We start from the raw sequence: 23,896 nt of genomic DNA on the forward strand, positions 1-23,896 counted from the left end.
TTCCCCCAGGTATAAGAGCTGAGCTCAGGTGCACTGGCTCTTCCAGTCCTGTCTCAGCGGCTGCCAGCAGGTAAGGAGTCCCAGGGCTTTTCACCCAAAATGGGCTGTCCCCGGTCCAGAGGGCATGCTTAACCTATCCTACCCTAGTCTGCCAGGGGAGGGTCTGGGGGACCAGGCCCTGGAGGCTGGTGTGTATGTGTGTGTGTGTGTATGGAACAGGGGTGGGGGGTTGGAAGGGATGGGAGGAAGGAGGCTAAGGTGAGGCTCAAGGGATTCCCTCTAAATAGGTTGGCTTGGGGGCTGTGACCTTAGCTCCGGGAGCCTGGGCAGGGACGGGGCTTGTGTGGAGTTGGCTCTGACCCCCTGGGTGAGGCACAGAATATCTGGGGTGCAGCCAAAGGGGATAGTTGAGAAAGAAATGCTGAGTTCTGTCCTTAGCTCAGCCTCCCCCCTCCTCTGAGCAGATCATGAGACATCAGCTCCTCTGGGGCCGGCTGTAGGACGACAACACTCTCACCAAAGGACCAAGCACCATGGGACAGTGTGGGTCAGCCAACGTGCAGGTGGGCCCATTCATTCCTGGCCTTTCTGTTCCCACTCTCCCCTCCTTCACCCTGAGCGTCTGTGTCCCTCACTGACTTCTGCCCCCTCACCTTGGCCTTGCTCTGCACTCCAGACCCTGCCTGTGAGACCTGAACCCTCTCTGGTGCCTACATAGGGTGATGTAGATGAGCCCTCCCTGGAAGAGGATGCCTGGGTCTCATGCTGGGACCTGCCCTGCCTGGAGGCTGGGGGGAGGTGGGGAGGAAGCCTTGCCCAACACATGGCTCAGGGCAGAGGACAGTGGGGGCAAAGGGGCTGGATGCTGGGCTTTGGAGCGCGCGAGGGCCCACGTTCCTGCCAGCTGTCTTCTGCCCTGTTGGCTCTGCCGGGCTCCTGGGGAAACAGGGTGTCATAGGATGGGTGGGACCTCTGCAACATGGGCCATGTCCCTTGCCCTCAGGGTGCCCAGGAATTCAGTGACGTGGAGAGGGCCATCGAGACCCTGATCAAGAACTTCCACCAGTATTCGGTGGAGGGTGGGAAGGAGACGCTGACCCCCTCCGAGCTACGGGACCTGGTCACCCAGCAGCTGCCCCACCTCATGCCGGTACTGAGGGAGTGGACCCCGCCCCAGACAGTACCCTGACTTCCCAAGCAAGTACTCCAAGACCCCACCCACACTGCCAAGGCCCCTGGCACTGGCAAACCCCAGCCCTTCCCCTTGTCAGCGCCAGGTAGGCTCAGGACCTGCTTTCTGCCCCTGGGTAGGGCGGAGTGGGAAGATTGGAAAGTGCTGCCTGGCTGAGCTGTGGTGTCTTCCCTCCTTTCAGAACAACTGTGGGCTGGAAGAGAAAATTGCCAACTTGGGCAGCTGTAAAGACTCTAAACTGGAGTTCGGGACTTTCTGGGAGCTGATTGGAGAAGCAGCCAAGAGTGTGAAGCTGGAGAGCCCTGTCCGGGGGAGTTGAAAACCTTCCCCTGGAATTCGGCGGCGGGGGGATATTGGGGAAAGGGGGCCTCCAGAGCCTGGGGGGCCTGGAAATAAAACTCCTCTCTCCACCACCCCCGCACTATTCCCCAGCCCCACCTGTCTCACCTCTGCAACGTTCAGGTTCATTATGGCCCTTCCTGGGACCTCTGTGTACTTCATCCCTGGGAGCTCTGTGGGGCTAATGGGTCCAGGGGTCCCCACCTGGGGGAGGCTCAGGGGGTGGCTGGGGCCAGGGATGTATTGGAGGGCTGCTGGAGGGTTGAGGATGCTGTAAGGGCCAAGTCATTTAGTAGTGGTAGAAGGGCAGAGAGGAGCTGAGCTATGGGAACTGATTTGAAGGGGGTGGAAGGAGGAATGGATATTCGGTACTAAAAAGGGCCTCTACGAACCTACCCCTCCTAATCTCTTCCCCAACCCCAACCGTCTGTCCAGTGCTGTCCCTCCCTGCCCCCAGCTCTGCCCCAGCCTCCTCTCAGGACCCTGTCTCCCTGGCTTAGGGCAGGGGAAGAGACAGAGCAGGTTGGGGGAGAGGCTGAGGAGGGTGAGTTTTGGGAGTGAGAGGACCAGCTGGGTGCTTGGGCATTTACAGAATGATGGTTGTTTTGTATCATTTGATTAATAAAGAAGATGGAAAAAATGAAAGACGTTGTCTTGACTGAACTCCATCCCCACCCCAAGTGTCCGTGGGTGAGGAGGTGTTGGGGTGAATGGCAGAGTCATTGGGTGGCACGGTACCTGTGGGACTGCAGTGGTCGGCAGTGGAGGCAAATAGGGGCCTCACTTTCCCCCGTGGATTTGGGTTGAGGATGGCAAAAGGCCTAAAAGGTGGGAGACCTGGTTCTCTCTGAGGGACAGGCTGTACTTTGCCAGTGACCTGGCCCTCTGACAGGAGAGGAGGGCGTGTGTGCACATGTGGGGAGAAGAATATGAACCCAGGTGAGCCTGGCTGACTGGTAACAGGGGAAATGTGAGGCCGAGAAACAGGCTGACCAACCTGGGTTTGAATCCCAGCTCTGCCACGTACTATCTTTGGAACTTGGGGCGTATTCTCAGAGTATCAGTTTCCTCATCTGTAAAATGGGGATGGGACACAAGATGTAAAGTACTTAGCAGAGAGCCTGACACAGAGTGAGAGGCCAGTGAGCAGAAGTCACTGGAGTGGGGGTGATGGGTCACTTCTGACGTCAGCTGTTGCCTCTGGGACATCAAACTGGCCAATTTCCTTGGGTATCTTGGAGAAGGGGTGGAGGGGTGTTTCCAGAGGAATCCTCTGCTGCACACAGAGGTCCTAGGGACGGGTGCACTGGAGGTGGAAGGCAAGGAACCACGCTCTGGGCCCTTTTAACTGTAGCCCACGGAAATCCCAACAGCAAGGAGATTTAAGCGGCCAGCCAGGCTGGCCTGGAATACTAACTGAACTTGTCTGTTAGGGGTCCCTGAAACGGGGCTCCCAGTGACCCAGGTGAGAAGGGCAGGTGACAGTCTTTCCCTTCCTTTCTCAAAGTTGTAAATTCTGTTCAGGCCCTGCAGGGTTAGGAGGGTGGGGTTGGGGGAGCGCCAGCTTGCACCACTCCCTCTGGGGTGGGGGCAGAAGGGTGTTAAAAAAGGTGTGTATCCCTTTAACATGGGCCCAACCCCAGGGCCAAGTCAAGAGGGAGCTCAGACCTTACCTCCCCACTGAGCCAGCTGCGCCAGGCAGGGCCGGGAGGGAGTGGGACAGATTCTGGGAGTGCAGCGGGGAGGAGTCCTGGCTGGCTGAGCTCGTAGCTACTTGGCAGTGCCAGAGCCCAGGTCCCAGAGCCCCGCAGGAGAGGAGGTGGACCAAGAAGGTAGGTGAGCACCCCAGGCCCGTCCTGGGAGGTCTGGGGCTGCCGGAGGGGCCCTGCAGGCTTGGGAGGCCCGGACAAGGGGCAGTGAAGGGGGCCTGAGGAGGGGGGCCTGCAGAGACTGAGCAGGAAGGTTTCGTCAATTGTTAACTTTCCCAAAAGGCCAGTACGGGAATGGGGCGTTCCGGTGGGCTTGGGGGTTGGAGAGGCCTTCAGATGAGTGGATGGGGTGGAAAGACCCCCCTCCCCAGCCCAGCAGCTGACCGGGTTCCTCTCCCAGGGCTGGGCCACCGGGCAGAGTGTTCAGAAGCTTTGCTCTCAGCTGCTCCGATTTTCCCCAACAGAAAAAGGGCAGATGTGTTTGGTGGAGGTTGGGGAGTAGCCAGACCCTGGACACAGGCCTCGCTGGGTGCTGTGTCTGGGAGAGGTGATGGGGTCCGGGAGAAGCCAGGGAGGGCCCAGGGAGCCTGAGAGCAGCCCGAGGAGGGGAGGCAGGGGCCTGGGTTGCTTCTCTCGACTCAGGCAGGTGCCGGACACTGGCCCCAAGTGCTCTGGGAGCTGTTTCTTGGGAGGGGCGATGGGGCCCAGGAGGAACCTGGGTGAGGCCCCCCTGGAGCCTGAACTCCAGGAGAGGGGCCCAGAAACTGGGCAGCTTCTCCTCTACCTCAAGACCCAGGCAGGTTCTGACTTGACTTGCTTTGCTTGGTGGAGTCCCCTGCCCTGTAGAGCATTTGCCCTGCCTGGCCCAGGTCGGAGGGAATGAGGGCTGGTGTGCTTGGAGACCCACGACAGAGCCCTGGAGTGCCGGGGAGCAGGAGCTCAGACTTTCCCCGTCGACTAGAAAAGAGCTCTCTGGGTGTTGGTGAGGCCAGGGGCAGCTGTGTGTGTGTGTGTGTGTGTGTGTGTGTGTGTGTGTGTGTGTCCACACCAAACTCCTCCAACTTCACTTGTTTGGAAAGAAACAGTCTTCTTCCTCCAGCTACGTAATTCTGAAAGCAGAAGAGTTTGGAAGGTCGATGGGTCACCCAAGCAGAGGGGATCAGAAATGGCAGAATTCCTTGCTCATTGTGATTGTGTACATTTGTGTGGATTAGATGCAGTGAGTTCTGTGAGGGTGGGGCTGGGGGGTAGGCAGGGACACTTGTGTGAGATAGTAGCCTCTGGAACTGGGAAAAGAGCAGGAGAAGAGGGAACAGAGAATGGAGCTGGAGAGGCTGGAGAGGTTAATTTGAAACAACCTTGCAAATTGAGTAAAGCATTACCAGCCCAGTGTAGATTGCAGCCTTCCCTGTGTATTGCAGGCAGCTGGGGCAAATGAGTGAATTAAGTAGGAAATGAAGGAGAGAGTAAGCAAGTGAATGGTGGATAAATGAGTGAACAAATTCAAGGTAGATGAAAGGAATGCAGAGAATGCCAAATTGAGGCTTGAGAGTGGCCTAGGCTCTAGAGGAGAGGTGACTAGGAGGGATAGGAGTCCAGGGACATATCCCAACACTTGGGAACAATTTAAGACTCAAGAAGTGTGTGTGGAGGTGGAAAGAGGAGGTGAGTTTTAGAGGGTGTGGTGGATGTTCAGGGCTCCACACGGAAAGGGACTGGGGAGTTGAAGAGATGGAGGGTGAAGAGGAGGCACTTGGAGGGGTGGGGCCCAGCACCTGGGGGTGGGAGGGTGAGGCTGGAGTGGCTGAGACCCAGAAGCATGGTGTCAGGGCAATTTGGGCTTTTGGAGAAGTCAGCAAGCTGGGCTGAGGTGGGCAGGGTGGGGGCCCCTTGGTTGCTCAGTGATGAATCAGCCAAGGTGGAGACAGTGGACATTGCAGGAGGGTTGGGGGCCCAGGTGAGAGGGTCCTTTGGAGGATGAGTCCCTCCATTCTCACTGTTTTGGAAGGCTCCAGTGTACTGTCCACCTCCCCCCTCCCCCTCAGGCCAGGATCAACCTGTGGCAAAGTCAATGCAGGAGTTACCTCCTGCCCCGCCCTTCCCAGGGAGGGGCTGAAGGGATGGCCCACCACCTCCCCTCCCCGCAACCACATGCCTGGGGACCCTCTGGCCTGGTTTGGTGGGAGGACTGGGCAGGCAGGAGGGGCAGGTGACCTTGGCATGGGTGTGGTGGCAGAGCCTGTCTCCTGACCCCCAGGGAAGGGAGGGAGAAAGAGAGTAATGACACCTGACTCTTCTTTTCCTTCAGAAGAAGCTTCAGAAAAGCATTTGTCCAAATTGTTAACTCCAGCATTGTCCAATTGACCAGAAGAAGGTGGGGTGGGGACTATTGGGAGGGCTGGGAGCTGAAGCACAGCTCTCTGGGGTGACTGTGTACCTGACAGCAGGTGCTGAGATGTCTCCTGGGAGCTCACCTGTGTCTTGCCAGGTAGAGGCTGAGGCATGGTATCAAGGAAGGGCAGGACTGGGCTCCAAGATGGCAGGTGGTGGGAGGGGAGTGCTCGGCCAGTGGCGAGAGGGACAGAGACACACTGCCCCCCAAACCCATTTCTTATCCTTTCCTCTCCCTGACTATTTCCCACAGGATTCCTCACTTGGGGAACAAGGTCTGGGATGGTGAAAGTGGGGGATTCTCTGATCTTTCTCCCCACTCCCAAGGCTGGTTGGGAGTAGGGCATGACACAGTCCTTGCTGACATGGGTGCAGCTTTCGGAATCCCCAGGAATACTGGTCGTAGGCCTGGGCAACTGCCCACCCAAGGGCAGCAGGGCAGACAGTTCATGGATTGAAACATTTTTGTCCTCATTTGTGAATGTTAGAGCATTTGTATGAAAGTCTTACAAAGGTATAAACATTGAACCACACAATTACACACAATAAATAAAGAGGACTGGAAAAAAAAAATGGTTTCCTACAGTCCTGGTTCCATACTTCATTCTTTTGGCCACAGACCAGAGCGGTCAGGTGGACGAGGCAGGGGAGAGAAGGGTAGGATTCCTGGTTAGAGTTGCCCTAAACTGACCCCTCTCCCTCTCAACTCTCCTTCCTTCCTCCATCCTGGCTTAGTCCTTCTGGTTCTCACCCTTCCTCCAGAAGAAGTTTAGTGAAAGAAAAATCTTCGAAGAGTGGTCAGGGGCCTTGGATACCTGGTATCAGGGCTGGCAGGAGGTGGAATATTTATAGAGCATCTACCTTGAGCAAAGCATTGGGCCAGGCCACGTGGGCGAGAGGAGATGCAGAGATTAAAAGCAGGGAGGTTGTATATCCAGGATTTTTGGGACTCACTTGGTCCCAAAGTCTCCCAGTCCTAACACAATGGCTGCATATAAGAAACACTATCCTTGCTTCAAGGAAGTTCTGGTGTCTGGGGAGAGATGATCCAGGAAGAGACTGCAGTCACAGCAGCTAGTGGGCCCAGCCAAGGCTGGCTGAGAGTCTGTGGGAGTCAGGGGAGGAGGACCAGAGGGCAGGGCAGTCTTCCCTGGAGGTGCGGTTTGGGCAGGCTTCAGCTAGGTGGAGAGGGCAGGGCAATGGGCACAGGAGGAGGGATGGATGGCCAAGAGGAGGATTAGAAAGCAGGTGGCAGGGGCAGGGGCTGCGGTGGGGCTCGGAGAAGCAGACTTCCCTTCCATTATCGAACCATGGGATGCCCTGGTGGCAGTGTCCACCTTCCCTTGCCAAGACCCAGTGGGCAAGGCAGCTGCAACTCATTCCTGGGCTTGGGGGCGGGAAGGGAGGCTTATTTGCCAGGGTTCACTTGGGGGGGCTCTGGGCATGGGCGGCGACTCACAGATCACAGATCCGCCTGTTGCCCTCATATCCTGTTATTCAGTAGGCTGTATCCGCTTGCAGTGTGAGTGCCTTTTGTCCTGGAGCGAGGGGCTGTTGTGTGTAGCCTCTGGCTGGCTGTGGAGGCTCCATCTCCAGCTGTCTCCAGCTGGGGCTGAACCTCCGGGCTCCTCCTTAGGTAATGGGGTGGGGAGGGGCCCTTGTATCCTGCTGTATATTTCGGGGTGGGTATGAGGGAGGTTAGGCTAGCCGGGGCTGGCTGGGGGCCTGCACAAAGCCTCACTTGATGGATCGGGACATCGTCCTTTATCAGAGAAGGGCAGCCATGGCCTGAGACCCGCGACGCACTGTCCTGGAGCCTGGCGGAAAGGACTGAGGAGAGCCTAGGTCCTCGCATCCTGCTTTGTTGCCTGGGGCAGGGGTCTCGGCCAGCCCTGGGGGTGGGGGACGTGGCCCATCCTAGCAGTTTCTAGCTGTGCTTGTCCCCGGGCCAGGGCCTCTGGGTGGGCCAGGTATGGAGAAGGCGGAAGGATGGGCACTGGCTCTCATCCTCTTCCCAGGAGCCTCTTGTTCTCTCTGGGGCTCTGACAAGCTCAGTGCCTGGGGCTGGGGAAGCGCCTGGAAAACCTGTTGAGGCTGTTGAGCTGGAGAGCACCTGGATGAGAGGAGACACATAGTTCTCATTCCAGCCCCACCCTGGGTTCCCCTTTCCCTGCTTACTTCCTCCTGAGGACCAGCCAGCCTGGGGGGCCAGAGGCCTGGGGGTGGGCCCAGCAGGTGGACAGGGGCAGAGAGGCGAAGGAGCAGGTGTGGCCTGTGGCGTCTCCTCACCTCCCCTCATCCTGGCACCCAGGCCCTGTGAGGTGTGAGGCGGTGAGATGGCGGACTCCTACACGGAGCTGGAGAAGGCGGTGGTCGTCCTGGTGGAAAACTTCTACAAATACGTGTCCAAGCACAGCCTGGCCAAGGACAAGATCAGCAAAAGCAGCTTCCGGAAGATGCTTCAGAAGGAGCTCAACCATATGCTGACGGTGAGGTCCCCCCACCCAAGGGCCTGGCCTCTCCGCGCCCCTACCCCACCCAGCTCCTGAAGCTCTTGCCCTCTCTGGGTTTCCTTCCCCACCGCCGCTTCTGTCCTTTCAGAGTTATCCCCCCAAAACCAGGGATCTCCACCCCGCCCAGCCCTCTGTCCTCAGAGTGCCCAGGCCTGAGCCAGTGAGGGCTCTGTTCCCATCTTTCAAGGGCAGCAGCAGCCCAGGCCAGACCCTGGACTCTGCCTAGGGTCCTTGCTGGGGCCTCTGTAGAGCTGCCACCTCAGTATTGCTGACCCTCAGTTCCTCGCCAGGACACCGGGAACCGAAGGGCTGCTGATAAGCTCATCCAGAACCTGGACGCCAACCACGACGGGCGCATCAGCTTCGACGAGTACTGGATCTTGATAGGCGGCATCACTAGTCCCATCGCCAACCTTATCCGCCAGCAGGAGCAGCAGAGCAGCAGCTAGAGGACCCTCCCACCGTCCCCTCCCCCATGCTCTTCCTAGGCTCCCTCCTCTGCCCACCCAGACCCCTGTCCTCTCTTCTTCCTCTAGACCTTCTCCTGACAATTGCTGAACAGGGCAAGGGGGGACGTCAGGGCCCCTTTGTGAGTGTCTCAGTCTGGGGGTGTCTCCCTGAGGGTCTCAGTCCCCGGAGCCAGCAGACCCTGGGGCCCCTCTGTGACAGTGCTGTATGGGGACCCAAGAGTTTCCCCACCTGTTATCTACCCTTCTGACCTCTGATGTTCCTGCCTGATTCCGGGTCTCTCCTGACCTTAGAGGTCAGCTTGCTGCTTCAGGTCTCCCTGTTCCTGGCAACACCAGTAGAGACTCCTCTCTCCCCTTTCCCTCAGCCCCTCTGCTGGGTAGAGGAGACTTCCAGGGATTGCCCTCCAGCTGCCTCTGGGTCTGGGAACAGGGTTGAGCCCCCTCCCTCCTGAGCCACTGAAATGGGCAACAAAGGCTGGATTTGGAGTTTGTGTCCCCCTCACCAAGTCCCTTTGTAATGTTCATTAAAACCTTTCCACTCCTTGGAAATTCCTCATGCCTTGGTGATCTTTGCCATGGGCCCCGGTGCAAGGGGGTGGCAAGGGGGAATCTCGCGGAGAGGGCAGAGCAAAAAAGAAGTAGAACTCTGGGATCCCAGCTGGTGCTGTCTGCCCTGGGTCAGCAGCTACTTCCCTCCTCCATGAAGGGCCAAAGGCCACACGTGTCATCACCTCTGGGCCCTCATAGACCAAGCTCAACTCACATTCAACTTCTGGGCACACAGTGTATCCCATTTTGTCCTCACTGAAATTCCATGAGAGAGGCACTGCAACCTCAGTCTTGAGTCATGAATAGCACAGAGATACTGAATTCTCATGTACAGATTGTTCTAATACACAGAGAAGTTTATGGGATGAGAAAGTGGGTTGCAAAGAAAGAGGGGTGTGGAAGGCCAGAGTTGGGACTTGTGCCTGGTGTAGGGGACAATGACAGCTTCTATGTTTCTCCCCTGCCATGGAAAGACAGCACATTCCCCCAAGAGAAACGGGGCAGGAAATCCAGCCTGTGCGCTCTGGATCAATGGTTTTCAACCCAGGGCAGCTTACCCCTGAGGTTTAAGGTTTTTCTAAAGATGCACAGGCATAGACAGTTTTATTGGAATCCATTACAGATCCTCAACCTTCTAAAAGTGACCTGCCTCAGAATGGGCTTGCAGTCAAGGTAGCACACTAGTCTTCTTTACCATCTCTCCTTCACAGCAACCCTTCTCTAGTTAAAAATGTAAAGAACAGGGACTTCCCTGGTGGCACAGTGGTTAAGAATCCGCCTGCCAATGCAGGGGACCCGGGTTCGAGACCTGGTCTGGGAAGATCCCACATGCCGCGGAGCATCTAAGCCAGTGCACCACAACTACTGGGCCTGCGCTCTAGAGCCTGTGAGCTACAAATACTGAGCCCACATGCCACAACTACTGAAGCCCGCGTGCCTAGAGCCTGTGCTCTGCAGCAAGAGAAGCCACTGCAAGGAGAAGCCCGCGCACTGTAGAGAAGACCCAATATAGCCAAAAAAAGAGTAAAGAACACCCTTTGCCTGTCCTGGGGAGTCACAATGCTACCTTGACTGAATGGTGAAGAACTCATTCACATTATATATATATAATTGTGATAAAATACACACATCAATTTACTCTCTTCATAAATTTTAAGTGCACATTGCAGTATTGTTAGCTATATGCACATTGTTGTACAGCCGGTCTCTAGAGCTTTTTCATCTTACAGGACTGAACCTCTATAGTCACTGAACAGCAACTCCCCATTCCCCACCTCTCAGGCCCTGGCAACCACCGTTCTACTTTCTGTTTCTATGAGTTTGATTACTTTAGTTACCTCATATTAAGCGGAATCATGCAGTACTTGCCCTTTTGTGACTGGCTAATTTCACTTAACATAATATCCTCAAGGTTCATCCATGTTGTAGCATATGACAGAATTTTCTTTTTTTGGAAGGCTGAATAATATTCCGTTGTATGTATATACAACATTTTCTTTATCCTTTCATCTGTCAATGGGCATTTAGGTTGCTTCTAGATCTTGGCTAATGTGAATAAAGCTGTAATGAACAGGGGAGTGATACTATCTCTTCAAGATCCTATTTTTAATTTTTTTCTTTTCTTTTTTTAAAGAATTTTTTGGCCGCACAGCATGGCATGTGGGATCTTAATTCCCCGACCAGGGATCGAACTCATGTACCCTGCAGTGGAAGCACGGAGTCTTAACCACTGGACAGCCAGGGAAGTCCCCTCAATTATTTTCGATGTATACCCAGAAGCGGGATTGCTGGGTTATATGGCAGTTCTATTTAAAAAATTTTGAGGAACCTCCATACTATTCCATAGTGGACGCACCATTTTACATTCCCACCAACAGTGCACAAGGTTTCCAATTTCTCCACATTCTCACCAATACTTGTTATTTTCTGTTTTAATTTTTTTTGATAGTGACCATCCTAATGAAAATGAGGTGATATCTTGTGTCTTTTTCTTTTTAATTTGCATTTCACTGATAATTAGTGATGTTGAGCCTCTTTTCATATGCTTCTTGACCATTTGTGTAATCTACTTTGGAGAAATGTCTATTCAAATCCTTTGCTCATTTTTAAGTGGGTTATTTTTTGTTTTATTTTGTTGAGTTGTAGTTCTTTATATATCCTGGATATTAATTAACCTGTTATCTGACATATGGCTTGCAAATATTTTCCCCCATTCTGTAAGTTATCTTTTTACTTTGTTGATTATTTCCTTTGTTCCCCAGAAGTTTTTAAGTTTAATGTAGTCCTATTTGTCTATTTTTGCTTTTGTTATCTTTTTTTGGTGTCATATTCAAGGAATCTTTTCTTGTTACAATGTCATGAGGATTTTCCTTGATGTTTTCTTCTAGGAGTTTTATAGTTTCAGGTCTTAATTTTAGGTTTCCATTTTGAGTTAATTTTTGTATATGGTATAAGGTAAGGGTCCAAATTCATTCTTTTGTATATGAATATACAGTTTTCCTAACACCATTTGTTGAAGAGACTATCCTTTCCCCATTGTGTGTTCTTGATATCCTTGTTGAAAATCATTCAAAACCATTCTGGTCCATTGGTCTGTATGTCTATCTTTTTAATTAATTAATTAATTAATTGATTTTGGTTGCACTGGGTCTTAGTTGTGGCACGCAGGATTTTCATTGTGGCATGCGGGATATTTAGTTGTGGCATGTGGGATCTTTTAGTTGTGGCATGCGGGCCTCTTAGTTGCAGCATGCGAACTCTTAATTGTGGCATGCATGTGGGATCTAGTTCCCTGACCAGGGATCGAAACTGGGCCCCCTGCATTGATAGCACAGTGTCTTACCCACTGGACCACCAGTGAAGTCCCTGTATGTCTGTCTGTCTTTTTGCCAGTTCCATACTGTTTTGATTACTGTAGCTTCATAATATGTTTTGAAATCAGGAAGTGTGACACTTGCAGCTTTACTCTTCTCTCTCAAGATTGTTTTGGCTATTTGGGGTCCTTTGAGGTTCCATATGACTTTTAGGATAGTTTTGTCTATTTCTAAAAAAAATGCCACTGGGATTTTGATAGGGATTGTATTTAATCTGTAGGTCACTTTGGATAGTATGGCTATTTAATGATATTAAGTCTTCCAATACATGAACATGGGATGTCTTTCCCTCTGTTTGTGCCTTCTTCAATTTCTTTCAGCAATGGTTTGTCATTTTCAGTGTACAAGTCTTTTGCCAAGAACTTGATGTGAAGCCTAAGGTGTGGGGATGGCATGAGAGATCCCGGAGGCAACTCAGAATAGAGCTCCCTTCACTGCCCCTGGTTTGTGTCTGGAAATAAACACTTCACTGGTCAAGACTTTAGAGCAGCTGGCAGGAAATGAGCTGGTGTGTGACCCCAGTTACAGGCCTGTTTCTAGAGGGGTCTGAGTGTAAGCCTAGAGCACTGGGGAGGATGCTGAGCTTCAGTGGAGGTCAGAGAAACTTAACAACAATCAAGGATTGGGCTCCAGGGCCTGGAGCCAGAGAGGCCCTAAAGGAGCAAAGGCAGCTACTTTGAGGTCAGGCAGCTCATCTGGAGGCCTCTCTGGGGAGTGTTGGGGCCAGAGAAGGGTGGGCCTTCCTCCTTCACCCAGGAGTCCAGGGACCAGATGGGCTGAGCAGGGCCCGAGCAGAGCAGGGGATAGGGGGCCAGAACAGGCTCCTGTGGGGGTCCCACAGTGGAGCTGAGAAGGGTCTCTCTGTCTTGTGTCTCACACTGGCCTGGCCTAGTGTCTAAACTATTGGGACTGAGGTGTAGCCGGGCTTGTCATTCTATGGGATGAGAACCTGGCTTATCTTGCCACATTAGGGTAAGGAAACTAAAGCCACCTGGGTCAGCTTTTGTACTTCCTGTATATTTGGCTTTTCTTTCCATTTCAATTCCTAGTAAAGTTCCCTTTTGGAAAATAAAACAATTCTTTCTGTTTGTTCAATGTTAAAAGTTTTAAAAAACACGTTCTCATCCAAGGCTCATTTGGTCCTCCTTAACCCTGTGAGATAAGAATCATGATCCACATTTTACAGGTGAAGACATGGAGGCTCAGAGAGGGGATGTGACTTAGTCAAAGACACACTGCTGGTGACCAGCAGACCTGCCACTCAGACCCCCTCTTTTACTAACTCTGTGAACTGCCCAAAGGGCAGAAGCTGTTGTCTGTGTCTTGGTCCTGATAACTATGAAGGGTTAAGCCCTTTGCAGGCCCTGTATGGTGGTTGTGGTTGCTTCTGCTGAGGACCCATTCATTCATGTATTCATTCACTCATTCAGAAGGTAGTACTTTGTATGTGCCAGGCACAGTAGATACTGCAATAAAAAGAGGAGGAAAAATATGTTTCCTGATTTTATGGGGCTTTCAGTTTAGAGAAGACAATAAATAAGCACGTGAAAACACAAACAAGTGGATAATTACAAATTGAGGTCAACTGCTAAGGGATCACGTTTACAGTAACTTTTTCTTCTTTTTGGCCACACCACATGGCTTGAGGACTCTTAGTTCCTTGACCACAGATTGAACCCAGGCCACGGCACTGAAAGTGCTGAGTCCTAACCACTGGACCACCAGGGAATTCCCTATGGTAATTTTAAACAAAGAAACTTGAATTTTAGTCTGGGAGTGGGGAATGTCATTATGGAAGTGACTCTTGAGTTGAAATCTGAAAGATGAGCAGAAGTTATCCAGGCAAAGGGAGGAGGCAGGGTGAGAGTGAAGTTGAGGAGAGGAAGTGCTACCTAGATAGAAGGACCATTATATGCAAAGGCTCTGTGGCAGGAAGGGGGCATGATGAGTTACCCAGGGAAAGTTAAGTGTGGCTAAAACCCAAGAACAAGGTGGAGAGAGATACAAGGTGAGGCTGGAGGCGTGGGCAAGACCCTGAGGGACATGTTAAGGATTGGTAGCTGCTGAATGGTTTTTTCAGCAATGTGAGTGTGTGTGTGTTTGTGTGCGCTTGGGTGTGCGACATGATCAGAGTTGCACTTTGAAAAATTTCACTTAAAATTCCATTTTGCAATAATGGAAAAGATTAAGAGAGGGGGTAGAGTTGGGACAGGGAGACCAGTGGAGAGGTAATTTAACAAATAATAGCAAATAATTGCTCATTGTTACTGAGTACTTACTCTATACCAGGCATTGTTCTATTTCACAGATATTAACTCCCTAATCCCCACAACCCAATGAAGGAAGTACTTTTGTTATCTCCATTTTACAGGTGAGGAAACTGAGGCACAGAGAAGTTACATAACTTGTCAGAGATCATAGAACTGACAAGTGGTGGAACCCAGGCAGTCTGATTTGGGAGCTGCTGTTCTTAACTACGATTATCTCCTCAACTCGGGTGGAGAGAGCGCAGGTTCATTCATCCAGTCAACACGTGCTTATTTAGTGCTCACTACATGCCAGGCACTATTCTATCTCTATGGAGCTTGGAGTCTAGTTAGGTGGAGATACGTGAGCAGCAAACAAACAAAGAAGTCATATGATGTGTAAAGAAAAATAAAGCAGAGATGAAGAACAGTGAGTTCTGGGGAGTGGTGTGGTGGGGAAATGTGAGAAGTGGATGCGTTCGTGAGAGATTTAGGGGGTAAAATAGTCAGGCCTTGATGGGCTGGACATGATGGATCAGGGAGCGGCAGGTGTGCATGTGACTCCCATATTTCTGGCTTGTGAAACCAAATACGTGGTGGTGCCATTTATTGCCACAGGGAAAACTGGAGGAGGCCCAGATTTGGGGCAGTAGGTGTGTGGATATTGCAATTTTAGTTTTAGACATCTTCTTGTGATAGTCACATGGTAATGTCAAAGAAGTAGTTGGATATACACATCCAGAGTTCAGAGAGGAGGGCTGGATTGGCAGTTTGGGAGGCAGAAACATAGATGGAAACCTAAGCATTGGGCATGGATGAGCATGCCAAGGGATAGAGCATGGAGTGAGAAGAGAAGAGGTTGTGTCTAAAAAGCATCTACAATTCTGACACCAATTCCAATTCAATGTGTGAGATTTTTCCCCATACCACCAAGCAATTCTCTGACACCAGCTGGGTCTCTTATAATTCAGCTCAATTCTGAAATTATCTACCTGGAGATAGTATCAGAACTACAGGTTAAGGGCTCAGTCCTGCAAAACGTCCCCCCGAATCCCCCCACGCCATTTCAGATACCAATTGAACTTCTGCCTATAAATCAGAGGTTCCCACTATCTCCTCTTTGGGTGCTAGAGAAGAACTCTCTTCCCCAGATAGTCACATGGCCTCTCCCTCATCTGCTTCAGGTCTTTGATCAAATGTCTCTCTCTCAGTGGAAACTTCCTTGACCACTTTATTTAAAATTGAACCTCTTGAGACTTCCCTGGTGGTCCAGTGGTTAAGACCACATGCTCCCAATGCAGGGGATCTGGGTTCGATCCCTGGTCAGGGAACTAGATGCCGCATGCTGCAACTAAGAGCCTGTGTGCCGCAACACAGATCCTGCGTACCGCAGCTAAGACCTGGTGCAGCCAAATAAATAAATTAAAAAAATAAATATTAAAAAAAAAATTGAACCTCTCCACAGGCTGTTATACCCTATTCCTACTTCCTGCTTTATTTTTCCTCATGGCACTTGTGACCTCTAAAATACTATGTGTTTTACTTATTGTTTTTTTTTATTTTAATTTTTTTAAATTTTTATTATTAAAAAAATTTTATTTTATTTTATTTATTTTTGGCTGTGCTTTGGTCTTTGTTGCTGTGCACGGGCTTTCTTTTGTTGTGGAGCACGGGCTCTAGGTGTGTGGGCTTCAGTAGTTGTGGCATGCAGGCTCAGTAGTTGTGGCACACAGGCTTAGTCATTCTGCAGCAGGTGGGATCTTCCCAGACCAGGGCTCGAACCCGTGTCCCCTGCAGTGGCAGGCGGATTCTTAACCACTGCACCACCAGGTAAGTCCCTACTTATTGTTTATTGCAAGCACCACGAGGGAAGATTTCATTGTCTCTCTTGTTCACTGTAGCATCCCACAGTGCCTAGCACATAGTAAGTGTAAATTCATATAACATTGTTCAAAATAGAGTAATGCCTGTCAAGGGCCACTATCAAGTCTCTTTCAGACACCCAAGGACTGGAAAACTTCTGAAGACAAAAAGTTACAGATTCTCAGAGAAAACACACCCCGTAGAAGCACATCCAATTTCGATACAACTCTGGACCAAAATAGATATGAACCCACCCCCTCTTTCCTGCACCTTGCCCTTTGAAGCCCAGTGAAAGACTCAAACCCTCAGCCTTTGGGGCTAATGCCACTCTATGCGTCTGGCCTCTTTCCTCCCTCAGAAAGTGAATAACCTTCTCTTTTTCCCTTGTTAATACTTCTGTGAATTCTTTCACAACCCGTGTTGGCTCACCTAACAGTAAGTACTCAATATTTGTTGAATAAATGAACTTCCACATGGATGTCTCACAGTATATGAAACTGACCAAGTCCAAAAACAAACTCCTGGTTTTCCCTCCAAATCCACATCCTCAACCCCACCTTCCCATATTAACGGCGCTACAATCTGCTCAGCCGTACAAGTCAAATCCAGAAGTTTTCTTGGGGTCTTCCTTACCTCTCACTCCCCATACCTAACTGATCAGCAAGTCCTATTGGTTCTACCTCAAAAATAAACCTCAAATCTTTTCACTTCTTTTCCCCTCTAATGCCCTTCCCATCATTTCAAAACCATCACCATCTCCCCCCACTGCAAGGGCCAATCTTCTCTGCTTCCCACAAGTCCTGCCTTGATCCATTCCTGAAATTACTGCCAAGGTCATCTTTTCTGTTTCTTCTAAAAGAATGCCCATGACCCATATCCATTAGCAGCAGCCACAACAGCAACAAATTAAGCAGCAAAATACAGAGAAGAAAGAAAAAAATTAATCATTATCCCACCACCCAGAAATAAGCATTAACATTTGTTGAATACCATTTGGCTCTCTATCAGTATAGATAGCTAGAGAGACTGATAGATAGACTTACAGAAAAAACAGTGACAAAAATGGGACCACAAGTCCATTCTCTAGTAAGTCTGTGTCTTTATTCCTGTTTCACCCCTAGGTTTTTCATGACATTTTTTTTTTCTTAAATTCCATATATATGTGTTAGCATACGGTATTTGTCTCTCTCTTTCTGATTTACTTCACTCTGTATGACAGACTCTAGGTCTATCCACCTCATTACAAATAGCTCAATTTCGTCTCTTTTTATGGCTGAGCTGAAACTAACATACCATTGTAAAGCAATTATACTCCAATAAAGATGTTAAAAAAAAAAATGAGACCACAATACATGTTATTTATAATAAAAAGTACTCTTTAGGTTTTACTTATAGATAACAAAAGGGAAAATGGAAAATGAACAAATTACTAAATTTTATGAAATAAAATAAATCTCGTGGTGAAAAATAAATTATGTTTCATCATGAGAAATATTAGCTTGTAAAAGAGTCAGAGATAAAAAACAACTCCTCACCACCTACCAGAAGGATGAGGAAAACAGTATATTTACACTTATTCCCATTTCCCCTGCCCCAATCTACCAATTTCTGATAGTTATATTAGTTAATTTTAAAATGTCGACGTATACCGTATTCACATTCTGTTTTGTAAACATGATTTCCAATGCAAGTTTGGTCTTAGTTCTAGTTCTGTGAATTCAGCTCTCACAAACAGACCTTTTAGCCTGGCTTCTTCATTCCGGCATCCTTTATTTGAGTCATTATTTGGTTGGTTGGATTTCAAAGGGCTCTTGGCTTCTGTATTCCCTGAGTTCTTTCAGCTTGAGACTGTTGCTGCTTGGCAGGGCATAAAATTCTCAGGTCATACATTCTTTCTCTCTGTGCTCTGTAGACATGGCTCCTCTGTTTGCTGCCATTGTGAGTTCCATGGGAAAATCTCAGGCTAACTGGATTTTCCTACCTTGTCTGTGGCTGGCTTTCCTTCCATGGATGCTCTCTCTTCTTTTCTTTCTTTTTCTTTTCCTACTATTTTAATGTTGAAATATTTCAAGCATACAGAAGAGTATAGAAAATAGCACATTATCCAGTCATAAGCTTTGTTGAATTTAAGAAATATTTGCTTTAGATCCCTTAAAACAAACAAAATTTACAGATCTAGGTGAAGGCCTCCACATGCAATCCTATATTGCACTGGCCCTCTCCACAGCTGTAGCCACTGTTGGGAGGAGGAAATTTTCCTCTGCCCTTCTAGGTTCTTCTGGCTGGTCTAAGAATTAAATTGACATGAGACAGATTAACAGGAGAAAATCAAACAGAAGGTTAATGAGATGTATACATGGGCGAGACCTAGGAAAACTAAGTAACTCACCAAAATGGTCAAAACCCTCACCTTAAATACCATCTTCAGCTAAAGACAAAAGGAATTTGGGGGTAGTTGTTTGGAGCTTCAAAGGAGAGGAAGACAATTCAGTGAGAGAGAGAGAAGCAAATATTTTGTAAATAAATATTTGCTGGGCCATGCAGAGACAATCGGACACTAGTGGACTCTGATCTCTCCCTACCACACCTAGCCTATATTCTTTGCAGGTAGCTCTGGTGATAGCTTTATTCTGGCTTTTATCCAAATTCTTTAGGCAGCAAAGGGGACGTTAACAGAAAGACTTCCTGAGTCTTATGTTTCTTAAAATTAAATTAATCTTCAAGCCAAAGAGACACATTTTGGGGTGGCAAATTTTGCTCCTGAATTATGAGTTTATAGTTTTTTACCGCTATCCTGAATTATGCGTTTATGATTCCCTTGATTAAAAAAATAATTTTGATCACATGTGTACATATTCCTAAGCAATATGTTATTTAGTACTGCATGTTTTTGCACTTTACATAAATAGTACCATAATGCATGGATTCTTCTGCAACTTCCTCTCTTGTTTTATCCATATTGATGAAGTTCATTCATTTACATTACTGTGTCATATTTCATTGTTTAAATATGCTCTAGGGCTTCCCTGGTGGCGCAGTGGTTGAGAGTCTGCCTGCCGATGCAGGGGACATGGGTTTGTGCCCCCGGTCCGGGAAGATCCCACATGCCGCAGAGCGTCTGGACCCGTGAGCCATGGCTGCTGAGTCTGCACATGCGGAGCCTGTGCTCCGCAATGGGAGAGGCCACAACAGTGAGAGGCCCGCGTATCGCAAAAAAAAAAAAAAGCTCTAATTAATTTCTCTATACTGTTGATGAACAGTAGGGTTGTTTTCATTTTTTTTCTGTTTCTTTTAAAACTATTTTATTATCTATTAATTAAAATTATTATTGTATTATAGTAAGAAAACATAATCTGTGTAATAATGATTCTTTGAAATTTATTGAGACTTCTTTTGTGTCCTAGAGCTTATTCAATATTACATGATCCACATGTGCTAGAAAAAAATGTTTATGTTCTCTTTGTTGGGTGTAGGATTCTCTATATATACCAAATAGTTTGAATTTACCAATAACATTATTCAGCTATTTTATATTTCTGCGCTTTTTTTGTCTTCTTGATCAGTTTCTGAGAAGAGTGCATTACAATTTCTAACCATAATTTATTTATTTCTTCCAGAAGTTTTGTTAGCTGTTGCTTTATATATTTTGAGGCTATATTATTGGTGTTTTAATGTTCATGATGTTTGTATTTTCTTGTATTATGTTCCTCTTATCTCATAGTTTTTCATCTTGAATTCTCTTTTATCAAATATCAAAATTACTTCCCTGATATTTCTTATGCTTTATAATTTCCCTGGTGTATTTTCTCCTGTTCTTTTATTTAAAATATTTAAAATTTAAACATTTAATACATTTTTCTTTTAAATGTTTCTCTTTTATGCAACATATTGCTGAAAAAAATTTTAAACCCAACTTGGGAATCTTTGTCTTTTAACAAGTATGTTTATTTTGTTCATCTTTATTACAGATTCCTTTATAGTATTAGGACTTATTCTGACATTTTAATTTTCTGTATACTGTGCCTTTTTTGTCGTTTTTTTCTTTCTTGCTTTCCAACGGATGGAGCCACCTTTCTTCTTATATTTTAAAAGTTATATATTCTATATTTTTACAATGTTGTGATTGCTTTAATTTAACTCCAGTTTCCTCCTTAGAATAATTTCTAAATGTATCATTCATTTTATATTTCCCTTAATAGCAAAAGTACTTTTTCACACCCGCATATCCTTTTAGTCTTGCCCTTTCCTCTCTCTTCTCTCATCATCTTGACAGTTCTTAAAATTCAGGTTGATTCTTCTTTTGTGTAATTCCCCAACCAAAGGCTAGCTGTCTTGTCCCTCAAGTACTTTTCCTCAAGCCGATAATAAAATTTTGTGCCAAGTCCTTTTTTTGCAAATATAACCTGCAGCAACTGGAGACACTGCTCTCCACCCAACCATTTCATTCTCTCTCTCTCTCTCTCTCCCTTGCCCTTTGGCTTTTAAAAATAATCAGTTTTATTATATTATTTAACCAGTTTTACTCCCCATGTCTCAGGAATCATCCTCATTTCTCTCTTCTTATTTGAGTACTTTCTCTAAGAGTGTTGTTTTCTTTAAAAAAATAAATTTATTTATTATTTTTGGCTGTGTTGGGTCTTTGTTACTGCACGCGGGCTTTCTCTAGTTGTGGTGAGCAGGGGCTACTCTTTGTTGCAGTGCGCAGGCTTCTCATTATGGTGGCTTCTCTTGTTGCAGAGCATGGGCTCTAGGCGCGCAGGCTTCAGTAGTTGTGGCACGAGGTCTCAGTAGTTGTGGCGTGCAGGCTCAGTAGTTGTGGTGCACGGGATTAGTTGCTCCATGGCATGTGGGATCTTCCCGGACCAGGGCTCGAACCTGTGTCCCCTGCATTGACAGGCGGATTCTTAACCACTGTGTCACCAGGGAAGTCCCGAAGAGTATTTTTTTTTTTTTTTTTTTTGCGGTACGCAGGCCTCTCACTGTTGTGGCCTCTCCTGTTGTGGAGCACAGGCTCCAGACGCACAGGCTCAGCGGCCATGGCTCACGGGCCCAGCTGCTCCGCGGCATGTGGGATCTTCCCGGACCGGGGCACGAACCCGTGTTCCCTGCATCGGCAGGCAGACTATCAACCACTGTGCCACCAGGGAAGCCCCCGAAGAGTGTTTTTAATGTTGGTCTTTTTCTTGAGGCCTACTATGCCTGAGGATTTTTTTTTTTTTTGGCTGTGCCAGGCTGCTTGTGGGATCCTATTTCCCCCACCAGGGATTGAACCCAGCCCCAGGCAGCGGAAGAGCAGTCCCAACCCCTGGACCACCAGGGTTTAATACCCTCACATTTGAATGACTATTTGGCCATATGTAAGATTTCTTTCAACGTTTAAAAACATTGCTACTTTGTCTTCTTGCATCTAGTGTTTCTGTTGAGAAGTCTGATGCAGTTTGATTTTTGTTCCTTTGTATTTCTTTTGGAGATGTTTAGAATTTTATCTGATTTGAGACACTTAAATTTCAGTATGAGTCTAAATGTGTTTTTTCCCCTCCTTAGTCACCCCAGTTAGCACTCTGTGAGCCATTTCAAGCTGAGAACTTTCACCTTACTCTAACTCTCAGAAACGTATTACCATATTTCTTCAGCTATTCCCCCCTACCTTTTCTTCTTCCTCTCTTTGGGGAATCCTATTATCCTGATCTCACACTTTTATTCTGTATGTCATTTAGCTCCCTTTGAAGTATTCTCTCTTTAATCTTTTCTTCTGCCCTCTGGGAGATTTTCTCAGTCTGATCTCCCAGTTCACTCATTTGTTCTCCAGCTGTATCCATCCTTTATTTTTTCCACTTGTTGTGTTCTTAATGTCAACAAATATATTTTTTATATTCGATATGTCTACTCGGTTCTTTTTTTATGACCTCTTGTTCTTATTTCTATCAGTTGTTCTTTATCTTTTTGAGGATATTTATTATCTTATTTTAATTTCTTGGTTCATCAGTTTCAACAATTCTATTTCAAATGGTTTAGCTTGCTCTTATTATGTCATTATAATAGCTATATACCTCAGGTTCTGATTATTTTGGCTTGTAAGTACATGTTTCCTGGGCTGGGGTGGAGTTTGTTCTCAGTTATTGTGTCTGGTGATGGGTATTGGGGCCCTCAGTGTGGACAGCCAAAGACACCAGAGAACTAGGGTCACTATTCTCTTTGCTGTCACTCTACTAGGCAACATTCTGGGAAGGGCTATGCCTTCGAACTCTAAAACACAGCTCTGGGAAGAGGCAGTCCCTTTAGGTCGTAATCCTCCAGCTCTGGGGATTTGCAGGAGGGGGCTTTGCTGCCCCAGGTCAGCCCACACCTATGTTCAGCTGCTTCTTATCCCAACAGGGCTTTTATGCTGCACTGTTTGTAGTCAGCTGTCAGGGTTCTTGTTTTTCCATGGAGACAATCATATCATCTTGTTATTTTTTCCTAATCCTTAGACCTTAAGAAAAATGGCCATACACTTCAGTTTAACGTTGAGTGAAGTGATAATAGTGGGAATCATTTCCTTGTTCTTGACTTTAATAAGAATGATTTAGGGACTTCCCTGGTGGCACAGTGGTTAAGAATCTGCCTGCTAATGTAGTGGACACAGGTTCGAGCCCTGGTCAGGGAAGATCCCACATGCCGCGGAGCAGCTAAGCCCGTGCGCCACAACTACTAAGCATGCTCTCTAGAGCCCGTGTGCCACAACGACTGAGCCCACATGCCACAACTACTGAAGCCTGCACACCTAGATTCCATGCTCTGCAAAAAGAGGAGCCACAACAGTGAGAAGCCTGCGCACCACAACAAAGGGTAGCCCCTGCTCGCTGCAACCAGAGAAAGCCCGCGTGCGGCAACGAAGACCCAATGCAGCCAAAAATAAATAAATAAATAAATTTACATTTTTTAAAAAAATAATTTAAATCATTTACTATTGAGAATGAAATTGAACTAAGTTTTTGATAGATGCCCTTTGTTGGTCAAGATATTTCTTTTCCATTCCTAGATTACTAAGAGTTTCATTATGAATGGATATTGAATTTATTCTGGCATCTCTTGAGATAATCATATAATTTTAATTTTTAATCTGTTAGTGGGGTGACTTACATTAATACATTTGCTAATGTTAAAACCATCTCTGCATGCATGATGTTGACCCAACTTAGGCATGATGTATTTTTCTTAAGTAAAATGATGGATTCCATTTGCTAATAGTTTACTGAGGATTTTGTATCTGTAAGCATAATTGAGATTGGTTTCTAACTTTCCTTTCTCATATGGTACATTTCTGGTGTTCACATGCAGGGTGATTTACTTAGTACACAGATTTGGCTGTGTATAACAAATACCAAAAATAGCAGAGGCAAGTAGGAAGAAGTTGACTGCTTTGTCACGTACTGTCTGGAGGTTTGTGGTCTAGGGCTGGTTTGGGGGTTCTGCCCAGCTATCCCTGGTTTGTATGGTCCAAATGGCTCATCTGTATTCTAAACAGCAGTGAAAGAACAGCATGTTCTCTGCCATTAAGGGCATGAATCAGAAGTTGCATCTATCGCTGTTACTGGCCAGAGTTGGAATCAAACTCAGATTTGGCTCAAAAGTCAATGTTCGAGAGACAAGGGTTGGTGGAAAAAGATGCTTTATACAGGAAGCTGGCAACCTGGGAAGATGGTGGACTAGTGCCCCCCAAACCATCTCCAAGTTGCCAGTTAGAGGGAAAAGGATTTTATAGGAAAAAA

At 47.6% G+C, this 23,896-nt stretch overlaps 2 protein-coding genes across 3 annotated transcripts; both read left to right on the top strand.

The window, feature by feature from the left end:
• The first annotated feature begins 19 nt into the window (after positions 1-19).
• S100A14 (S100 calcium binding protein A14) lies at positions 20-2,176 on the top strand. The gene is made up of 4 exons (XM_082651406.1): positions 20-70; positions 465-563; positions 1,004-1,150; positions 1,374-2,176. Exons 2-4 carry the CDS (start codon positions 534-536, stop codon positions 1,509-1,511), a joined length of 315 nt encoding a protein of 104 aa, XP_082507532.1. The 5' UTR covers positions 20-70; positions 465-533; the 3' UTR covers positions 1,512-2,176.
• A 1,033-nt stretch (positions 2,177-3,209) lies between these two features.
• On the top strand, positions 3,210-9,166 carry S100A16 (S100 calcium binding protein A16). Of its 2 annotated transcripts, none has more exons than XM_082647653.1 (3): positions 3,210-3,363; positions 7,943-8,120; positions 8,435-9,166. In XM_082647653.1, the coding sequence occupies exons 2-3, from the start codon at positions 7,968-7,970 to the stop codon at positions 8,591-8,593; spliced, it is 312 nt and encodes a 103-aa protein (XP_082503779.1). In that variant the 5' UTR covers positions 3,210-3,363; positions 7,943-7,967; the 3' UTR covers positions 8,594-9,166. The 2 variants fall into 2 exon arrangements, with proteins under 2 accessions (XP_082503779.1, XP_082503780.1); XM_082647654.1 differs by lacking the exon at positions 3,210-3,363 and adding an exon at positions 7,136-7,267.
• Positions 9,167-23,896: the final 14,730 nt, after the last annotated feature.

Source organism: Grampus griseus (genome assembly GCF_964374135.1).
Source record: "Grampus griseus genome assembly, chromosome: 1".
NCBI classification, from domain to species: Eukaryota; Metazoa; Chordata; class Mammalia; order Artiodactyla; family Delphinidae; genus Grampus; species Grampus griseus.